The sequence below is a fragment of the Marmota flaviventris genome, chromosome 3 (genome assembly GCF_047511675.1).
Source record: "Marmota flaviventris isolate mMarFla1 chromosome 3, mMarFla1.hap1, whole genome shotgun sequence".
In the NCBI taxonomy this organism is placed as follows: Eukaryota; Metazoa; Chordata; class Mammalia; order Rodentia; family Sciuridae; genus Marmota; species Marmota flaviventris.
In genome coordinates this window covers 15,682,785-15,699,986 of record NC_092500.1, presented here as the reverse complement: position 1 = coordinate 15,699,986, position 17,202 = coordinate 15,682,785, and the positions used below count along the sequence as shown (strand labels likewise).

The window sequence follows — 17,202 nt, the reverse complement described above, 5'->3', positions numbered from 1 at the left end:
TCTTCTTGCAGCTTGGGCAATGGCTGCCAATGCCAGATGGCACTGTTTCTGAGAGAAGAGCTAGCTTTTGCTTAGAAGTAATACCCACAAACAATGCCAAATTAGCATAAGCAAATGTCAGTGAGTTAACACAAAGCCAACACTCTTTCCATCTTTTCTTTCTTTCCTAGGCCATGGGTGTTGAAAGTGACCAGGAAATTGTGCAGATGATTGGAACAGAGGAGCACGTGATGGCTGCATTTGGGCCCAGTTTGGAGGAGTGCCAGAAAGCTCAGATTTTCACACAGATGCAGGTGTGTCCTTTCATGATGTCCTTTGCTGCAAATTGTAACTAGAACTTTAATGTGGTTCATCGATAAGGCATCAGATGCAATGGCCTGATGATAGATTTGGGAAGGGTGTTGGGGAGATGGGAGGAGTGGTAGAGAAGTTTCTTTGACGCATTTTTTTTAGAGATTGAAGGAAGACTTCTTCATTCTGTCTAGACAGATTGTCAGCCTGTGGTATCTAATTCAGAAGGGAGATATATCCCCAAGAGACTTTTGTTCTGATAAAATGGCCCATATTATTTTTTCCCTTATTTACTTGAGTGATAATTTAAAAAAAAAACTATAGCAATTCTAGTATAGTGGATTTTTTAATACATTCTCTGTGTGTGTGTGTGTGTGTGTGTGTGTGTGTGTGTATTTCTGGGGTGGTAACCCAGGACCTCACATAGGCTAAGGGGTTGCTCTACCATTAAGCTATATCCTCTGCCCTTAATATCTCTTTCATTCTCTACTTCCAGTTGCTTTAGGCATCTAGTTGTATGTGGTCCTTATCCCATCTCCTCAATTTCATACTACTTTCGATAGAAAGAAATGACCAGAAATAGTACCTTTCACTACTTAGATCTTCAGTGACCTGCTTAGACTTTCCTGGTCAAGGGAATCTTAGGATAAGACTTGAAGATAGGGAACTTTATGTATGCTAAACAGAATAAAAATAATTGTACCTCCTTTCCATGTGGGAGAGCTGTAACTGCCATATTTAGGATTCGTAGTCCCACTTTGGTAAAGTGCTTTGCTGAGTGTAAATCATTGGTAAAATTCTTCATAGCCATCCTTGGGAGGTAAGAGTTCCCTATTATAGGACCATAGTACACAGTTCTTATTTGTCCATACATATGTTGCCTATTCTGTGGGTTACTTAAAATAAGACCTAAGTTCTGCACTGCTTTTTTCTTGTCACCCAGGATGCCTATAGTCACAGCATTCTCACTTGTATCTATTGATATGTGTTCTGAAATCAAATCGGTCTTGATATTTTTATAAACTAAGCTAAACATTTAGGAATGTTAATTATCATATGTCATTGTATATCATTCCAGAGCATAAATCAGCAGGGATTGTGTCATCCCTGCCTTCCTCTTTTTCTGGATTTAATTAATAATTGACTCAAATAATTGGGCAAATAGCATCAGGAAAAGCTGTTTGGATTAGGGGAGTCTATATTTAGCTTGTGTTGGAAGGTGAAGTATTTGTAGATATGGATCTTTGTTACAAACTGAAAGAATATTGTCTAAGTGTTCTAAGAACATGAAGGAAAACTATTAAGAAATATCCAAGAAGTTGAAAATACAAAATTTATCCTGTGGATGGTAATAATTGGTTCAGTTTTATGAGATTCACTGTTCTTTTTTTTTTAAGTTTTTTTTATTTAATTGATTTTATTTTTTTAAATACACTACAGCAGAATCCATTATAATTCTTATTACACATATAGAGCACAATTTTTCATATCTTTGTATATAAAGTATGTTTACGCCAATTCATGTCTTTATAAAATGTACTTTTTTTTTTTTTTTTTTAGTGCCCTGAAAGTGATTTACCTTAATGGTACCCCAGTGACTTTAATGAGATCTATTATGCATTTTATTGCAAACATCGTCATGTTTGTCAAATAGCCCTAAGCATTGTAAGGCTGTTTGAGCAGTGGCTAAATAGTGGATTGGAAACACATACATTTATTTTTGTTAAGTAGATACTGACAGAAAATTTCAACTAACTGAATTAGATCAAGTCCGTGAAAAGGAGGGACTACATAATTAGTTAAAATGAGAAAGGCAAATGTTCTGTTTTCCTAAACAGAAGGTATAACTTTGAAAGTGTTTATACTTTGCATGCTGGATTGTGGCATAGATTTATTATTTGCAGCTAATAAAAAGGTAGAGAGGCACAGGTTATCTGAGATGGTTGATCATTGAACATACATTGCCAGTTATAGAGACATGGATGTTTTGTGCTGTTCTAAATGAAGAGGTAGCAAGTGCATTTTTTTTATGTAGTTGAACTTTTGAGGACTTGGCACTTTAATGGATTGTTTGAAACCTGCAAGTTTTCTTTTTTTTTGTTTGTTTGTTTTTTATGCCTCCCTTTTAAGTCTTCCCACCATTTCTTTTGTTTGTGAAGCTGCCACTCTACATTGGTTATACATGTTTTACATCATCATTGCCAAGGGCTCTGGCATAAAGATAAGAAATTAATTTTGCCTTTTTGCAGGGGAATGTCATTTTGGCCTATTTGTGAAAAGGTAGGGCTCTTACTGTAGCCCTCACATGAAACCCTCCAGCATTACTAAGTATTGCAGGGAAAAGGTGACTTTCTGCTCTATCAGAAGGATACCCTGTTCCTCTGTGTTCTTTTGTTTCTTCATCAATAAGAGAAGAATTATTAGTCTTTTTCCCAAAGGAATTAGAAAGCAAAAATTTAATGAAGATTAGAGAAAAAACAAACTGCCTATATACTCGTGATTCCCACCAACTGCTGACTTGCTTTATTCAGTTACTTAGTTACTACTTACTGGGAGGTCGTTGCAGCAAGTGTTTTCAGGGTCTTAGTTTGTCTTATGCTCTAATGTCCTTTTAATAGTGAAGATTGTAGATTTGATGTCCCAATGTTGTATTAGGGGAGGGAGCCCCATTCAGTTTCAGGCGCTGTACTAGACATTGAGAGTCAAAGAGAAAAATGTCAAAGTTCCATCCTCAGAGTCTAGAAGCACACATGTAAATAGATAATTAAAATATAGTGTGATGTGAACATGAATGAAAGTATTCTGTTTTTTTTATGTACAAGGAATTAAAAGAGCAGAGAAACAGGAATGGGATTCCAAAGGTTTCAGAAAGGAAGTGATATTTCAGCTAGACTTTGACAGATGAAGAGGGAATTTTCAGCAGTAATGGGGCAGGATTCCAGGATGAAGAACCAGGATGTTAAACCTTTCTTCTGAGGAACTGAAAGCCAGGTTTTTAAAAAGTACATTGTTGTTACAAAACAAAAGAACCACATGATCCTCTTCTTTAAACACTTTTTATTATGGAAAAACTGTAACATATGTGAAGTATGTAGAGGAAGGTTAAGAGCCCTCATGTGTCTGTCACCCACTGTCAGCATTTGACATTCATGTTCCACGGTGCTCTCCCTGACTTGATTTATTGTAGTTATTTATTCTTTTAAAGTAGTTTGTAGACACTGAGATTTACAAATCTTAAATGCTTTTCCTGATCAGTTTCACCTTTACCCTCTGATTTGTTTTCCACTATTCTGATATTTTCACCATAAATTAGTTTTGCCTTTTCTAGAACTTTACATATGAAATTAAGCAACATATTTTCTATTGTGTCTAGCTTCTTTTGCTGAGCATATTGTCTGATATTCATCCAAGTTCTTTTTTATTCCTTTTTATGTCATTTATCCACGTAGTTTGTCCTTCCTATTGCTGAGTGGCATCTCACTGTGTGACTGTACCATGGTTTATCGTATTTCTTGTACTGATGTTCATTTGTTTGTTTTCCATCTTAGGCTATTATGAATAAGGTTGCTGTGAACAAATCCTATGTGGACATATTTTCATTTCTTTGGGATAAATACTTAGGGGTGGAATTCCTGGAGCACAGGGCAGATGTATATATAACTTTCATTAAGCTGGAACTGCCAAACCTTCCAGAATGATTCTGCCACTTTGCGTTCCCACCAGCATGTAGGAGAGTTTCAGTTGCTGCTTCTTGCCAGTATTTGGTGTTGTCAGTTGTTGATTTTAGCCATCTTAGTGATGTGTTGGGGTATCTCATTGTGTGACTCACCCCCCCACCCCCATGCTAGATATTGAACCCAGGGGTGTTTTACCACTGAGCTACATCCTCAGCCCTTTTTATTTTTTATTTTGAGACATGGTCTCCCTAATTTGCTGAGGTTGACCTCAAACTTGCCATCCTCCTGCCTCAGCCTCCCAGGGAGTAGGGATTGCAAGTTTGTGTTTCTATGCCAGGTTCATTGTGGTTTTAATTTTCATCTCCCTGATGAGGACTGATGATGAACACTTTTTTGTGTATTGATCACTGGTGTTTCTTCTTTGTGAAGTGTTCAAACCATTTGTTCATTTTCCTTATCTATTTGTCTTTTTGTTCATGAATTTTAGAGTATTTTAAAAAAAAATCTGGATATAAATCCCTTACCAGATTTAGGTATTGCAATTTTTCATTTTTCTCACTGTGTTATTTAATTTTGAAAAATGTCAAATTATCAGGAAGGTTTTTAGTTGTCATTTATAGTTACTTCTTCTGTACTATGTTTAAAAAATTATTTGCCTTTCACAAGATCAGGAATATATTCTGTTTTCTTTTAGAGGGCTTATAGATTTAGTTTTTATGTGAAGTTAAAATCTGTTTTAAACTAATTTTTCCATTTAGGGTGAAGATCAGGGTTCATTTTTTAACCTTATGGGTAGTTCATGATTTCGCCACCATTTGTTGGAAACACTTTTCCTTCCTTATTGAATTGCTTTGGCACTTTTGTCAAAATCAGTTGTGCTTATATCATGGATTATTTCTGGACTTCTTATTCTCTTCCTTTTGCCAGCATCACACTGTTCTGATTACTTATAGTTAAAATCAGGTAATAGAAATACTCCAACTTATTATTCCAGTACTATTTTAACTACTCCAGGCTCTTTGCATTTCCATGTATATAGAATCTAAAACTGCAGAGTCAACCTATTTTTGCTTTTCTAAAACCCTCTCAGGAGTATTTAGAAATTATGAATTTATTGGTTACTTTGGAAGGATTTTAACAGTAAACCATTTTATCACCACTGAATTATCCAGTCCATGAAAATGTCTTAACCCTCAAGTTATTTAGGTTTTGTTATCTCTGAGCAATGTTTTCTTAAACTTTGAGCATAGAGGATCTTTTGTGGTATGATTTTAATTTTTTTGGAGGGGAAAAAAGTACCATCCAACAATGTTACTTGTGCTTCTCTTTGAATAGAGAATTCATGACTGCTTTATGTGTGCATGCATGCGCACACACACTTCTTTTTCCTCTTGGGTGTTTTCTGAATTTCCTGCAATGATCATGTGTTTGATTGTTTTTTAAAACATGTTTATTTTATGTATTTATTTTTATGAGGTGCTGAGGATTGAACCCAGTGCCTCATGCATGTGAGGCAGCACTCTACCACTGAGCCACAACCCCAGCCCCATGTGTATGTTTTATAGAAGAAAACAATGTAAAAAATAAAAAGGAAACTGATGTAAATTGTGTTTTGAGCTGTTTAGTTACAATTCATGATAAATGTTGATTTTGGGTTACTATTGCAGCTTTCTCTACAACTAGGGTACTTATTTTTTTGCTTATAATGTATTTGTGTATAGGTGCTTAATAAATGATCTCTAGTGATGTCATTCAAACACTATAATCTGTTTTTTTATAGGCCCTAAAATACATAGGGAATAAAGTAAGAAGGCAAAGGATGTGGGGAGGTGGACCAAAGAAAACCAAAATAGAAGAAGCAAGAGAGCTCCTGGCTTCTACCATCCTGACCCATGTTCCAGTGAGTAACACTTTTGCAGTGAATAATGATAATTATGGAATCTGTGAATTTCTGCTAAAGAATTGTAACTAGGAGTTGTTGCTATTTAAAAGTCTGTTCTGAAGAACGACTCTAAAGAGGACTGTCCTACCCCACCCATTACCAGAAGTTGTGTTCAGAATGTCAGGTACACAGTTGCCATCATGATGTGTGTCATCTGGTTGTTCTTCTTTCAGTCTTACTGTTACTTTATATTCATATGATCATAGTGATTTTCTTTATGGCTTCAAAGGACAGCTCTGCTGACCTACCTGTTTTTAAAGGAAGGCAAGCTTATAGTTCTTTCCCACGTATTTTTTATTTAAGATTACAAAATATACAGAAGTTTACTGTTTTAACTGTGAAATATATTCACACAATTGTACGATCATCACTATAATAGATGATTGGGTATATTCTAAGGAGTGGGATAAATAGATAGTTTTTGTTTGTTTGTTTTTAGTTGTTGATGGACCTTTATTTTATTTGCTTATTTATATATGGTGCTGGGAATTGAACCCAGTGCCTCGCATGTACCAGGCAAATAGTCCACCACTGAGCCACAACCCCAGCCCCCAAATAGATAGTTTTTAAATGCTTTTTTGACAAATAAATCTCCTAAACCTTGAATATTAAAATTTATGTTGTCCAACCTTCTTCACTCACAGCCAAAGCAAGAGACCAGGGTATCTGCTTGGACAAGAGACGACTCCTGGCCGATTAAGCTGGATGATTTGCCTTATCATCCCACATATTAGTGGTCAGAGGACTGGAAGATACCTCTGATCCTTGAACTAGTGCATAGTAGTTATTTTTTTAATTAACTTATTAAACAGATTAGCCATATTGACATGTGGCCTTTTGACAAGAATCACTCTCTCCCCCATTTAATACATGTGCTGCCTTTTATAAATCAGTTACTATATGTACCTTCATGAATGATCTCATTCAGGGGTTGCAGACTATCTTTAGAGCCTGATTTTAATGCTGGAAGATCAAGAGATCTGTGAAAGTGGAGAGTAGCCACGGGAGCACATTCACAAAACACCTTGTTAGCATACAACACAGGTCCCTGATTCAGCCCTTTGATGCAGAGTGTCCTTGATCTAATCCAAAGAATTAGAAAATTCTTAATGTTAAAGCTGGGTCTGAACTGAATTTTAAGCTCTTTGGGATGATTGGAAAGATGGTTTGAAACTGAATTGCCATTTTGAAAGTTTATTTATACATAATGTGTTGAAGAATAGTCACTTTAGATGAACCAGGAAAATGACCTTCATTTTCCAGGATGGTTTAGGATAGTATTTACTTAAGTGAGATATAAAAGATGATTTTATGTGATACAGGACATTTTGATTTAATTATGTATATATTTGAATGCAATTAGCACATCCCCTTGGGCACAGTGGTTCACACCTGTAATCCCAGCAGCTCAGGAGGCTGAGGCAGGAGGATCATGAGTTCAAGGCCAGCCTCAGCAACCCAGCAAGGCTATAAGCAACTCAGTGAGACCCTCTGTCTAAATAAAATACAAAAAGGGCTGGGAATGTGGCTCAGTGGTTAAGTGCCCATGAGTTCAATTCCTGGTGCCAAGAAAAAAGAGCAGATCTCTTTTTTTGTGGTTTTTTACTTTATATGTTATTACAAAGAATGAAGCTTACTTTGAAATGAGTTGTTTAAAGATGATTAAAAATATTAAGTAAATAATTCTTACAGAGATAAAGCAATACTCTCAATGCTGGAACCTGAACAATTAAATTATGGAAAAGCACTGGTTTAGATGTATCCACTAAGAGTGAGAACGATGGGAAGGACATCCAGCAGTTCTGGCCCATGTTCTTGAGGGTAGCCTACAGAGGAACATCATCTCGATACCCTGATCTCTAAATTCTTTGAGGGTTGAGCTTCTCAAAGAGCATTCCCTTTGCCAGTAGCATCACCATTATCTGGGAACTTGCTAGAAGTACTGTAACTCTATCCAGTACTTACTGAACTGAATCAGAAACTCCAGGGTAGGAGTTTGTGTATTTTAACATGTCCCGCAACAACCCTGCCAGGTGATTCTTATGTATAGGATAGTTTGGCTCCAAAACTCCTCTTTCCTTCAAGGGTAGTTTTAGAACTCCAAGAGTTCTGTTGACAGTAATTCTGTTTTAGCGTTTCAAGTTTTTTGTTAGTTCTTTCTCTCCCACTTTTGGATAATCCATATATATTTTTTTCAAACTGTATCCAGCTTTATTAAAGATACTTTTCATAAACAATCATGTTATTTCAGGCAAGATATGGGCAGACAATCATTAACAGTATACAACAACTTTCAAACTCCCTTCTTGGATGGACTACCAAAATCAGAAAGCCACTATAAAACCCAATGAAGTCTTCATTTGATGCTCTGAATAGGGAAAGTTTAGAGTGAGGGTTGACATTTCACATTTAGCATGTTGTTTAATAAGTTTTCACAAGCTGACCCTGACTTTCAGGAAATGAAAGGAAAATGGCAAAAATTATTAATCTGAAGATCCACAATCTAGAAAAGGAACTGCTGCTCTTCTGAGGGACACTATTCTCAATGATGTCACTGGAAAGTCCAGATTGCCCCACACACTAGTAAAACCAATCGTTGGGAATCAGGTCCCAACAGGTCTGAGTTTAGGGGAGTTAAGGCTATGCCGATGGCAGAGAGGGACAGGAGGACATATAGATGAGTTTGAGTTTTTCCGTACCACAAGGCATTTGTGCCAAGGTGGCTGTGTGTGCCAACATCAGGGAATCCTTTCCTCTTGGGAACAAAGAGGAAGTCTCTCAAAACTAGAAGGGAAAGGTCTTTTCCCCCACAGCAGTCCAGCTTTGGAGACATTCTACTAGTGACATATGCTCCTTCCCCCCCAAAACAACAATGAAGTGCTCTGTGTGCTAACAACATAGCTTAAAAAAAAAAAAAAAGTAAAACAAAATTCTGCATTTTTATAAAACTTGATAAAAAATAGTATTTCAAACTGTACAGTCACCAGAAATACACAGTTACCAAAAACGCACACTTCACTTGGCATCTTCAGCATCTTCAGCTTTCTGTGCCTGGTCTGTTTTGGCATCTCCATTTTTTGCAGGGTTATTCCCATCCTTGCCAGCATCAGCTTTTCCTTTTTTCCCTTTGGGTACCTTCTCTCCTTTCTTTGCAGGGGCCTTTTTAGGCTTGGGCTCTAGCTTTGGAGGAGCAAGTTTGGCAGACAACCTTGCAGATCTTCTCTGTGGTTCATCTTTCACCTTGGCTTTATCTCCTTTAGCATCCCCTTCAGCCTTTCTCTTGGGCGACAGTGGTGCTGGACGCGGGGATGCAGCGGCACGCAGCTTTGCTCGGTCTGGGGTTCGTTCTCGCCTCTTCTTCTTCACACTGCTCAGGCTCCGGGGGTTTATAAAGTTTTTATAGCACTGGAGATAATCCATATATTAACATCCCACAATTATTGGTATTCTACCAAAAAGTGATGACAGCCACTAGATAGATGAGTGTTCCCACTCACTATGTGCCTTGGAAGAGTCCTAGAGAAATGGTTCCTGTGGTTTACAGGGCTTCACCTAAAATTGGAGAGGGAGTTCTCATTTTAGGCCTCCTATGAGGTTGCAGATAGATAGCAGTTAAGACTGGAGTGAGCCAGAGGCTCCACTGGACATCCAAGATGGCCCCCTCATTTTCATCAGAGCTCCTCAGGCACTTACATGTGGCCTTTCCTCCCACCATACTGTTTGGACGTCTTTTGTGATATCTCAGGACTCTATGAAAAAGGAAAGGAGGTGAAGATTGCAACTTTATTTAAGAGCTGGGGCCAAAACTGACTTGGCATAATTTCTGCTATATTTTGTTCATCAGACTAATCACTGCCAATCCAAAGGGGATGATAAGCTCCACCTCAAATGAAGGAGTGGCATGAGATAGGCAAGAAGGGAAAGAGTTGATAGTGGCCATCTTTGAAGAAATGTTGTCCAGGTACTAAGTACAAAGAAAAAAAGTTACCATCTACCTCTTGCGAACTTTCTAGATTAGTGGAATTTCTTTGAATCAAGAGAATCATAACAACTCAGTGCTTTCGTATTTGAATGGTATAATGATTCTTTAGGCATCTTAAATTTTAGCTTTAGCTTACATTGTCTCTAAATTTTTCTATAATTTCTGAATTACAGGTTAAGGAATTCAATTTTCGAGCCAAATGCATCTATACTGCAGTGATGGTACGAAGAGTTATTCTGGCCCAAGGAGATAACAAAGTTGACGACAGAGACTATTATGGTAATAAGCGGTTGGAATTGGCAGGACAGGTGAATTAATTATTTTATCTCAGAAATCTTATTTCCTTTAATAAAAATTAGTTTGCGGGGGGCGGTGGGCTTGTGGCTCAGTGGTAGAGCGCTCGCCTAATACATGCAAAGCTCTGAGTTTGATCCTTGGCACCACATAAAAATAAAAAAATAAAGGTGTTGTGTCTAACTACAACTAAAAATATATACATATAATTTTTTTTAATTAGTTTGGTATTCATTTTAAGTAGGAGAAACAGACATTTGAATGGAATATAGGTTGCACATGTTTGAAATATAAACTTTTCATACAGGATTGCTTTATTTTCAGCTTAAGAATTTCCTTATGAAAAATCAACGTTAATTCTTTAAATATGTTGATTCCCTGTAATGTTTGAAGTGAAATATGACTTCAATATCATGTATTCAATTAACAAATATGTATTAAACAACTATTATGATCTAGGCATACTCCTATGTACTGGTTATAAGAGTAAGACAGAAAAAGATCCCTTTACTCTTAGTCCTTATATTTTAGTGGGACACAGAATAAACAAGTGAACCCCCCTTTATCTCTTTTTGGAAACATGATAGGAAAGTAGGTTAGTGAGAATGTCTGTAATCGCATTTTAAGCCCTAACTCATAAATGCCATCTCATTTTGCGAGTGTATATCCCTTTTACTGGGTAGCAAGTATCTGATAATCTTTGAAACTTTATATCTCAGCATTTGAATCACAAATTACCATTAAATTAAAGATGTAGAATAGAGACCCACCTGTTATGGACATGTTTTCTTTTTCCTTGGTTTTTTAAAGTACCTTGGTATGACTGCCTCTGTTGTTATCTTGTGTAGTAAATATTTTTTTAATCAAATTTGTGGGCTTTATTCAAATATCTTTTTTTTGGTTTTGTTCTGTTTTCCTTTCCTCCTGGCTCTAATTATTAGAACTTTTGATGTAGATGTTCTATTAATTAATTTTTTTCTGTTCAAATTGGGTGATTTCTCTTGATCTATTGTCAAGTTTACTTGCTTTCTTTTATGTCATATATTGTTATATATATCCAGCTAATTTTTTGGTCTATTTTTCAATTCTAGAAATTTCATTTGAATATATTTTTCAAAGCTTGTTTCTCTAGTGAAATGTCTTCTTTTTTCATACATGACAACCATACCTTTATTTATATCCTTGAATTTTTTAATGTCTGCTTTAAAATCCTAGTCTGCTAATTCTATCATTTTGATGTCAGTCTTTTGATTTGCTTTCCTCTTGAGTATGGATCATGTTTTTCTATTTCTTGTTATGTTTGTTATTTTGGATCGTATCTTGATAAAGTGTTTGAGTGTTGATGGTGAGGAAAAGCATTGCTTTTGTCAGTATAATCAGGGAAGGTCCTCTGGAAAAAATGATATATTTTTAGCAAGCCTTCAAATGTTCAAGCAGAAACTTGAATGATGAAAACCCAACCTCATGCAACCTGGGGAATTAAATTCCATCAAGAGACACAAGCAGGTGCACATCTCCCAAGGCAGAAATGAGTTTAGGGACCAAAGAAACTGAAAAGGGTCAGCGTGGTTGGGGAGAGTGAGGTGAGGTGTGAGATAATATTGGAGACATAGACAGAGACTGGATTATCTAGAGCCCTGTAGGCCATGGAAGGGGATGTGGATTTAGTTTTACTTGGAGTAGAAAATGGCAGGCCGTGGGGTTTAATCAGGGGACTGATATGATTGAATTTTAGCTTAAAAGATCTGATTTAGAGACAAACAAGACAAGAGTGGATACGCTAGAAGGTGGTGGCAGTATTCCAGATGAGAGGTGGTGGCAGCTGGGGTAACAGTGGACACTACCACAATTAAAATTAAGAATTAGAATTCAGAAGTTATAGCAAGTTTTGTAGCCGGGTGTAGTGGCACATACCTGTCATCCTAGCTAAGGCCAGCTTCAGCAGTTTAGCAAGGTCCTGTCCCAAAATGAAAAATAAAGAAGTCTGGAGTAATGTAGCTCAGTGGTAAAGTGCCTGTGGTTTCAATCCCTCAAAAAGAAGTTATAGCAAGTTTTGGTTTGGGGACGAATTAGTGTCTACTGGACTCTAGGGAAACTGTTTGGTAAGAGCAGATGATTGACAGGTCTGCTTTTGATCACATTCTTATTAACCATAGTGCTGGGGTTTATGGTGGTGGTATCCTACTACCAATGCCAATTTTTAACTTTTTTAATTGGAAAAAAAAGTCATGCTGTTGAGTCTATGAAAAAGAAGTTGATTGTCTAGAGGAATAAGGAATGGAGTAGGGTGAGGGGGAAAGGAGACTATCCTGTTGCTTAAGAAATTAGAATTAAGAAGAGGGTTCCCTTGTGCAAGAAAACATAGCTTTATAAACAATGTAAAGACATAAAAGGCATTGTGTTGGCAAAAATGTGTAAAAACAAGAGCTGCTAATTTCACACCCCATGGGATGAGGGAGTATAAATGTGCTTCAGCTTTAGATAACAGAGTTGTCTCCACTGGCCCAGCCGGTTCACAGAGCTTTTCCTCAGTCTTATTGCCACCAGAGGGTTGGCAGGCCAGCCGCCAGTAGAGGTGTTAGCAAAACCTACCGATTTCAGGCTTAATCTTTTCACCTACCTTTTCTTTTTCGGTAATGTGTTCATTATTTGCTGCACATTACTCTATTCTTTGTCTGCAAATTTTTTTGTTTCTAATGCAGCTTGCTTTGTATGGGTGAGATATGGAATGGCACCAAAATCCGGCACCCTGGAAAGCCAGGGATTTCCACCCTGTGACAAAAGAATGCCGTCTTGACTTCAGAGATTGCCTAATCCCAGCTGTTCTGATAATGTAATTAAGGCTGCCTAATGTCTTTAATTTTGCAACCAGTTTGTGTGAAAAGGAGAATTTGGCACTCTGAAGGCTTAAACACTAAATAGCAATCTCAAGACGCCTAATTAGAATTCTCTGACATTAAGCTAATTGGTGAAACTGTATTTCAGCAGCTTAACTTCTTTATTAATTTTTTTAGCATTTTCATTGAAAATCAATTGATGAGCTGTCAGCATATTTTCCTTAAATTTGATTTGCTCAATAGTGCTCCTGTCTTAAGCAGACAGAAAGGCCTCAAACTAGCAATGAAAGGTATTCAATATTATCACCAGCATTCCATCCCTTTTAATCATTTTCTTCTTGACCTAAATAATGTGATTTTTTGGTGTGTCTTGGCCTTGTAATTTCTCACTGCTCTGGTAACTGGACAACATTATTTCTCCTAAGTTGAAAATGTAAGAGTGGAGAAATTTATTAATGAGGCAGTTTTTCTGTTGACTGTGCTCTTAGTTTTCACTTGTTTGGTACATTTCCTTGCCTTTGAATTAGGTGGCTGCAACAAATTCAGCTGGGATCCAAAAAAAAAACTTTGTCATAATTTGAGACAAAAGTGTCTAAGTGTAGGAACTAATTAAAAGAGAACTGAGCTTTTGTGGTGTAGGTTAAGGGCATTTGATTCTGTTCAGGATGCTTATTCAAGTTCTTTTTGCCAGTTTCCACAGGAAGTGGCTGGAATGGGCTTCTTCATCCCCTCTCACCCCTCTGCACCTGCTTCCATTCCTATATTCTTTCTTTCCATGAGTGAAACTGCTGGGTCTGACTGTAAGAGAGGATTAAGCTCTCAGAGGAGGAAGTTTTCTTTTTAGAACACTCCAACAGTAAATTCAAGTCCCAGATCCTAGCTGCCCTATCTGCAAAGTTGGTTTTAATAGAAAAATGGAAAGATATGTCTAGTTTAAGGAGGAAAAGCATAAAATTTAATCCCATTTAGGAAATTCTTTTTCAGTACTAACTAGAGGGGAAGACTCATTTACTTTGAATATATTCTTCATTGAGAATCAAAAAAATTATCTTGTTCATTGTAAACGTTCACAAATGTAGTCAGTATGGAATTTGGCAAATCTTTAGTTTAAACTTCACTCAATATCAGAATTCTTTATGTTAATAATTAGTATAAATGTAATATCCCCATAGTACTATCATGTTTTATTAGTTAATTTAGATCAGATCACAAATATATTGAGCTTTTTTTCTTGCTCTGTAAAGAAAAAAAATAATACTTACAAAGGAAAGAATAGGAGCTAGCTAGTACAGTTAATTTTCAGGGGGATTTAGTATTTGTAATATCTATTATGTTTAATATTAAACAAGTGTGCCCATTTTTTATTTCTGGTAAGCCACCTTCTTAGTTTTTCCTCTTTGTGAATTTAATGTAGCTGTTGTTCTGGTTATCTGTTGCTGTGTCACAGGCTATCCCAAAACAGTGGCTTAAAACAACCAGTTTTTTTGGACTCCACGATTTTTCAGGTCAAGTGCTCAGGCAGGACTTGGCTATTTGATACTTCTGTTTCGGAGGTCACGGGTAGTATTCTGCTATGGGATTCCAGGGAGAGCTGAAGGTGAGGTTCAGTGAGGACCTGGCCTTTCCAGTGTTGTATCAGGGTGGCTCAGTACTCCTGAGAGTGAGCAAGACAGAAACTGCATGACCTTAGTGCCTAGTCCTCAAAGTTACACACCACCACTCATCTTATCCTGTGGATCAAAGTAGTCACAACTCCCCCCACCGTGTATTTGGATCTTTGGAGTACATGAGGCACATCTTTCAATGTGTATGGAGTTTAGGAGTCAGCTAGATTTGGGTAAAGTTTATATACAGAATTCAGGGGTTTCTTTGTGTGGTTCTCTCATTTCTGAGATTTCCCTTTACTTTCCAGCTACTCAAATCCACTAACTCTGGTTCTTCGTTCAGTATCATTCAGTGATACTCACGCTCTAATTTTTGCCTTCTAGTGCCTTCAAGGAGTTTTAAATGTTTTGTCCAGACTTTATTATCTGTAGAGGAATCCATCTATTAGAAACTATTACACAATTCTGGAAACAGACCATCTTACACTGTTTTTGTAAATTCCTGTTTCATCTCATTGATTTGGCTTTCATGACCATACTATTTAAAATATGTCACTGTTGTTTAATAGCATTTAATTTTTATTGTGTGATTTTTTTAACATTAAAATATATTACATATGTAAGTTATGAAGGGTACAAATAAAATGAACACTCTCAAAGTCACTACCCAGCCCAACTTAAGAATTATACAGATCATCAATACCATTCTATTTACTTGTTACTCTAGTCTTTTTCTCTTCTTCCCACCATTCAAAATACTTGTTTATTATTTTCTTGATTTATTACATCATTTACATTTTTTATTTTAAAGTTTTAAAATCTTATTATAAGTTTTGCTTACTTTTGAGCTTTATAAAAATGGATTCATACCATATAACTTTCTTGCAACATTTTTTTCATTCAGCATTATTTTAAAGATTCACCATTCATTTTCATTTTTGTATTATATTCCATTGTATGCAGATAGAATAAGGTAAATATCACTTTATCCATTCTATTGACCAAGAACTTCATCATTTCCCTTTTTTGAAAATATTAACATTATTTGGGCTGGAGTTGTGGCTCAATGGTAGAGCACTGGCCTCACAAGTGTGAGGCACTGGATTAGATCCTAGCACCACATGAAAACAAATAAAGTCATTGAGTCCATACATAACTAAAAAAATATATTTTAAGAAAATATTAAAAATAATTAATATTGGCCTGGCTTCCATATATTTCAGTTTCTACAAAGAGGATTGCCTGTTCATGGAGCTGAGTTAAACCTTCAGTCTAACTGGAAAATGTCAAACTAGCTTCCGACTATTTGTATATCAGTTCCTGATGATCTCCATCCAAGACTTGGTATCAGATGTTAAATTTTTTGTCTGTAGAGTGGATGTAAAATGATCTCCTTTTGGTCTTACTGTATATTTCCTACCTCATATCACTGATAAGGTGGAGCCTTTTCCATTTGGTATTAACCAGTCCTGTTGTTCTTTTCCTTGAAATGCCTTTTAGGTTATTTGCATTTTCCTTATTGGTTTCAAGGATATTTTTTTTGTATATTTTGAATTCTAATTTTTAATCATTTGTATGTGTTGTGGATGTCCTATCCCAGGTTAAGGTTTTTTTTTTTTTTTTTTTAACTCTGATACTTCAGTATCTACAAGTTTGTGGTCAGCTTTATTAGCTCTTTCAATAGTTTGTGTTCTTTATATTTTAAAAAGGCCTTTGGTATTTGTTCTTCATTTCTTCTGAAATTGAATAAGGAATCTGTTTTCATTTGATTTTCAAAGATGAGTATGTTGGCTATGTGTGTGTTAGCTTTTCCATATAAAGTTTAGAATTAGTCTGTTATTTTTTCATTAAAATTGGAATTATGCAGATCAAATTTGGAGAAAATTTGTAATCTTAAAATATTAATCATATAATAAATATTTTGCTCTTTTCATTTATTTAGGTTTTCTTTGATGTCTTTCAAGAAAGATTTCTAATTTTCTTCATGAAGGCCTTGTACCTCTTTTGTTAGATTTATTTCTAAATCCTTTTGGGAGTTTTTGATAGGTTTTTTTCACTAAAAATATTAAAAAATTAAACATGTACATAAATAGAATAGTAAAATTAGCTCCCATACATCCATCCCAAAACTTGTTTTATCTGTATTCTCCTCAGTTCCCTCTTATGCTGCCTCCATTTCCCAGATCACATGATTATTTCAGATATCAAATCACATTCTAAGAAGACTTTGAAATGTATCTCTAAAAGATAATTAAAAAAAAAAAAGCCATAACACTGTTTTCATACTTAATTTTTTTTTTCTTTTGGTGGCAGTAGCGTTTGAACTGAGGGTCGTATACAGGCTAGCACTATACCATTGAGCTACATCCACAGTCCTTTTTATTTTATTTTGAGATAGCATCTTGCTAAGATGCCCAGGCTAGCCTCAAACTTGGCAATCCTACTGCCTCAGCCTCCAGAGTAGCTGAACTTACTGTCATGCACCATCATGCCCCATTCACACCTAAAATTTTTAAAGAATAGTTACCTCCTATCATCAAAGATTCGTGGTGTATTTAGATTTCCCCATAAATGT

At 36.1% G+C, this 17,202-nt stretch overlaps 1 protein-coding gene and 1 pseudogene across 6 annotated transcripts in view; one reads left to right on the top strand and one right to left on the bottom strand.

Annotated features, from left to right (window-relative positions):
- The window catches only part of Polr3b (RNA polymerase III subunit B), a 129,482-nt gene that overhangs the window by 31,137 nt on the left and 81,143 nt on the right, over nucleotides 1-17,202 (top strand). For 5 of the 6 annotated variants that reach the window (XM_027942168.3, XM_071609573.1, XM_071609571.1 and 2 more), the window contains 3 exons: nucleotides 171-293; nucleotides 5,749-5,868; nucleotides 10,066-10,200. In XM_027942168.3, the coding sequence (XP_027797969.1) occupies nucleotides 171-293; nucleotides 5,749-5,868; nucleotides 10,066-10,200 (378 nt within the window). The remainder of the gene's footprint in view (nucleotides 1-170; nucleotides 294-5,748; nucleotides 5,869-10,065; nucleotides 10,201-17,202) is intronic. The other variant, XM_071609570.1, reaches the window with a different exon arrangement.
- LOC114088213 (non-histone chromosomal protein HMG-17 pseudogene) lies at nucleotides 8,926-9,330 on the bottom strand (annotated as a pseudogene).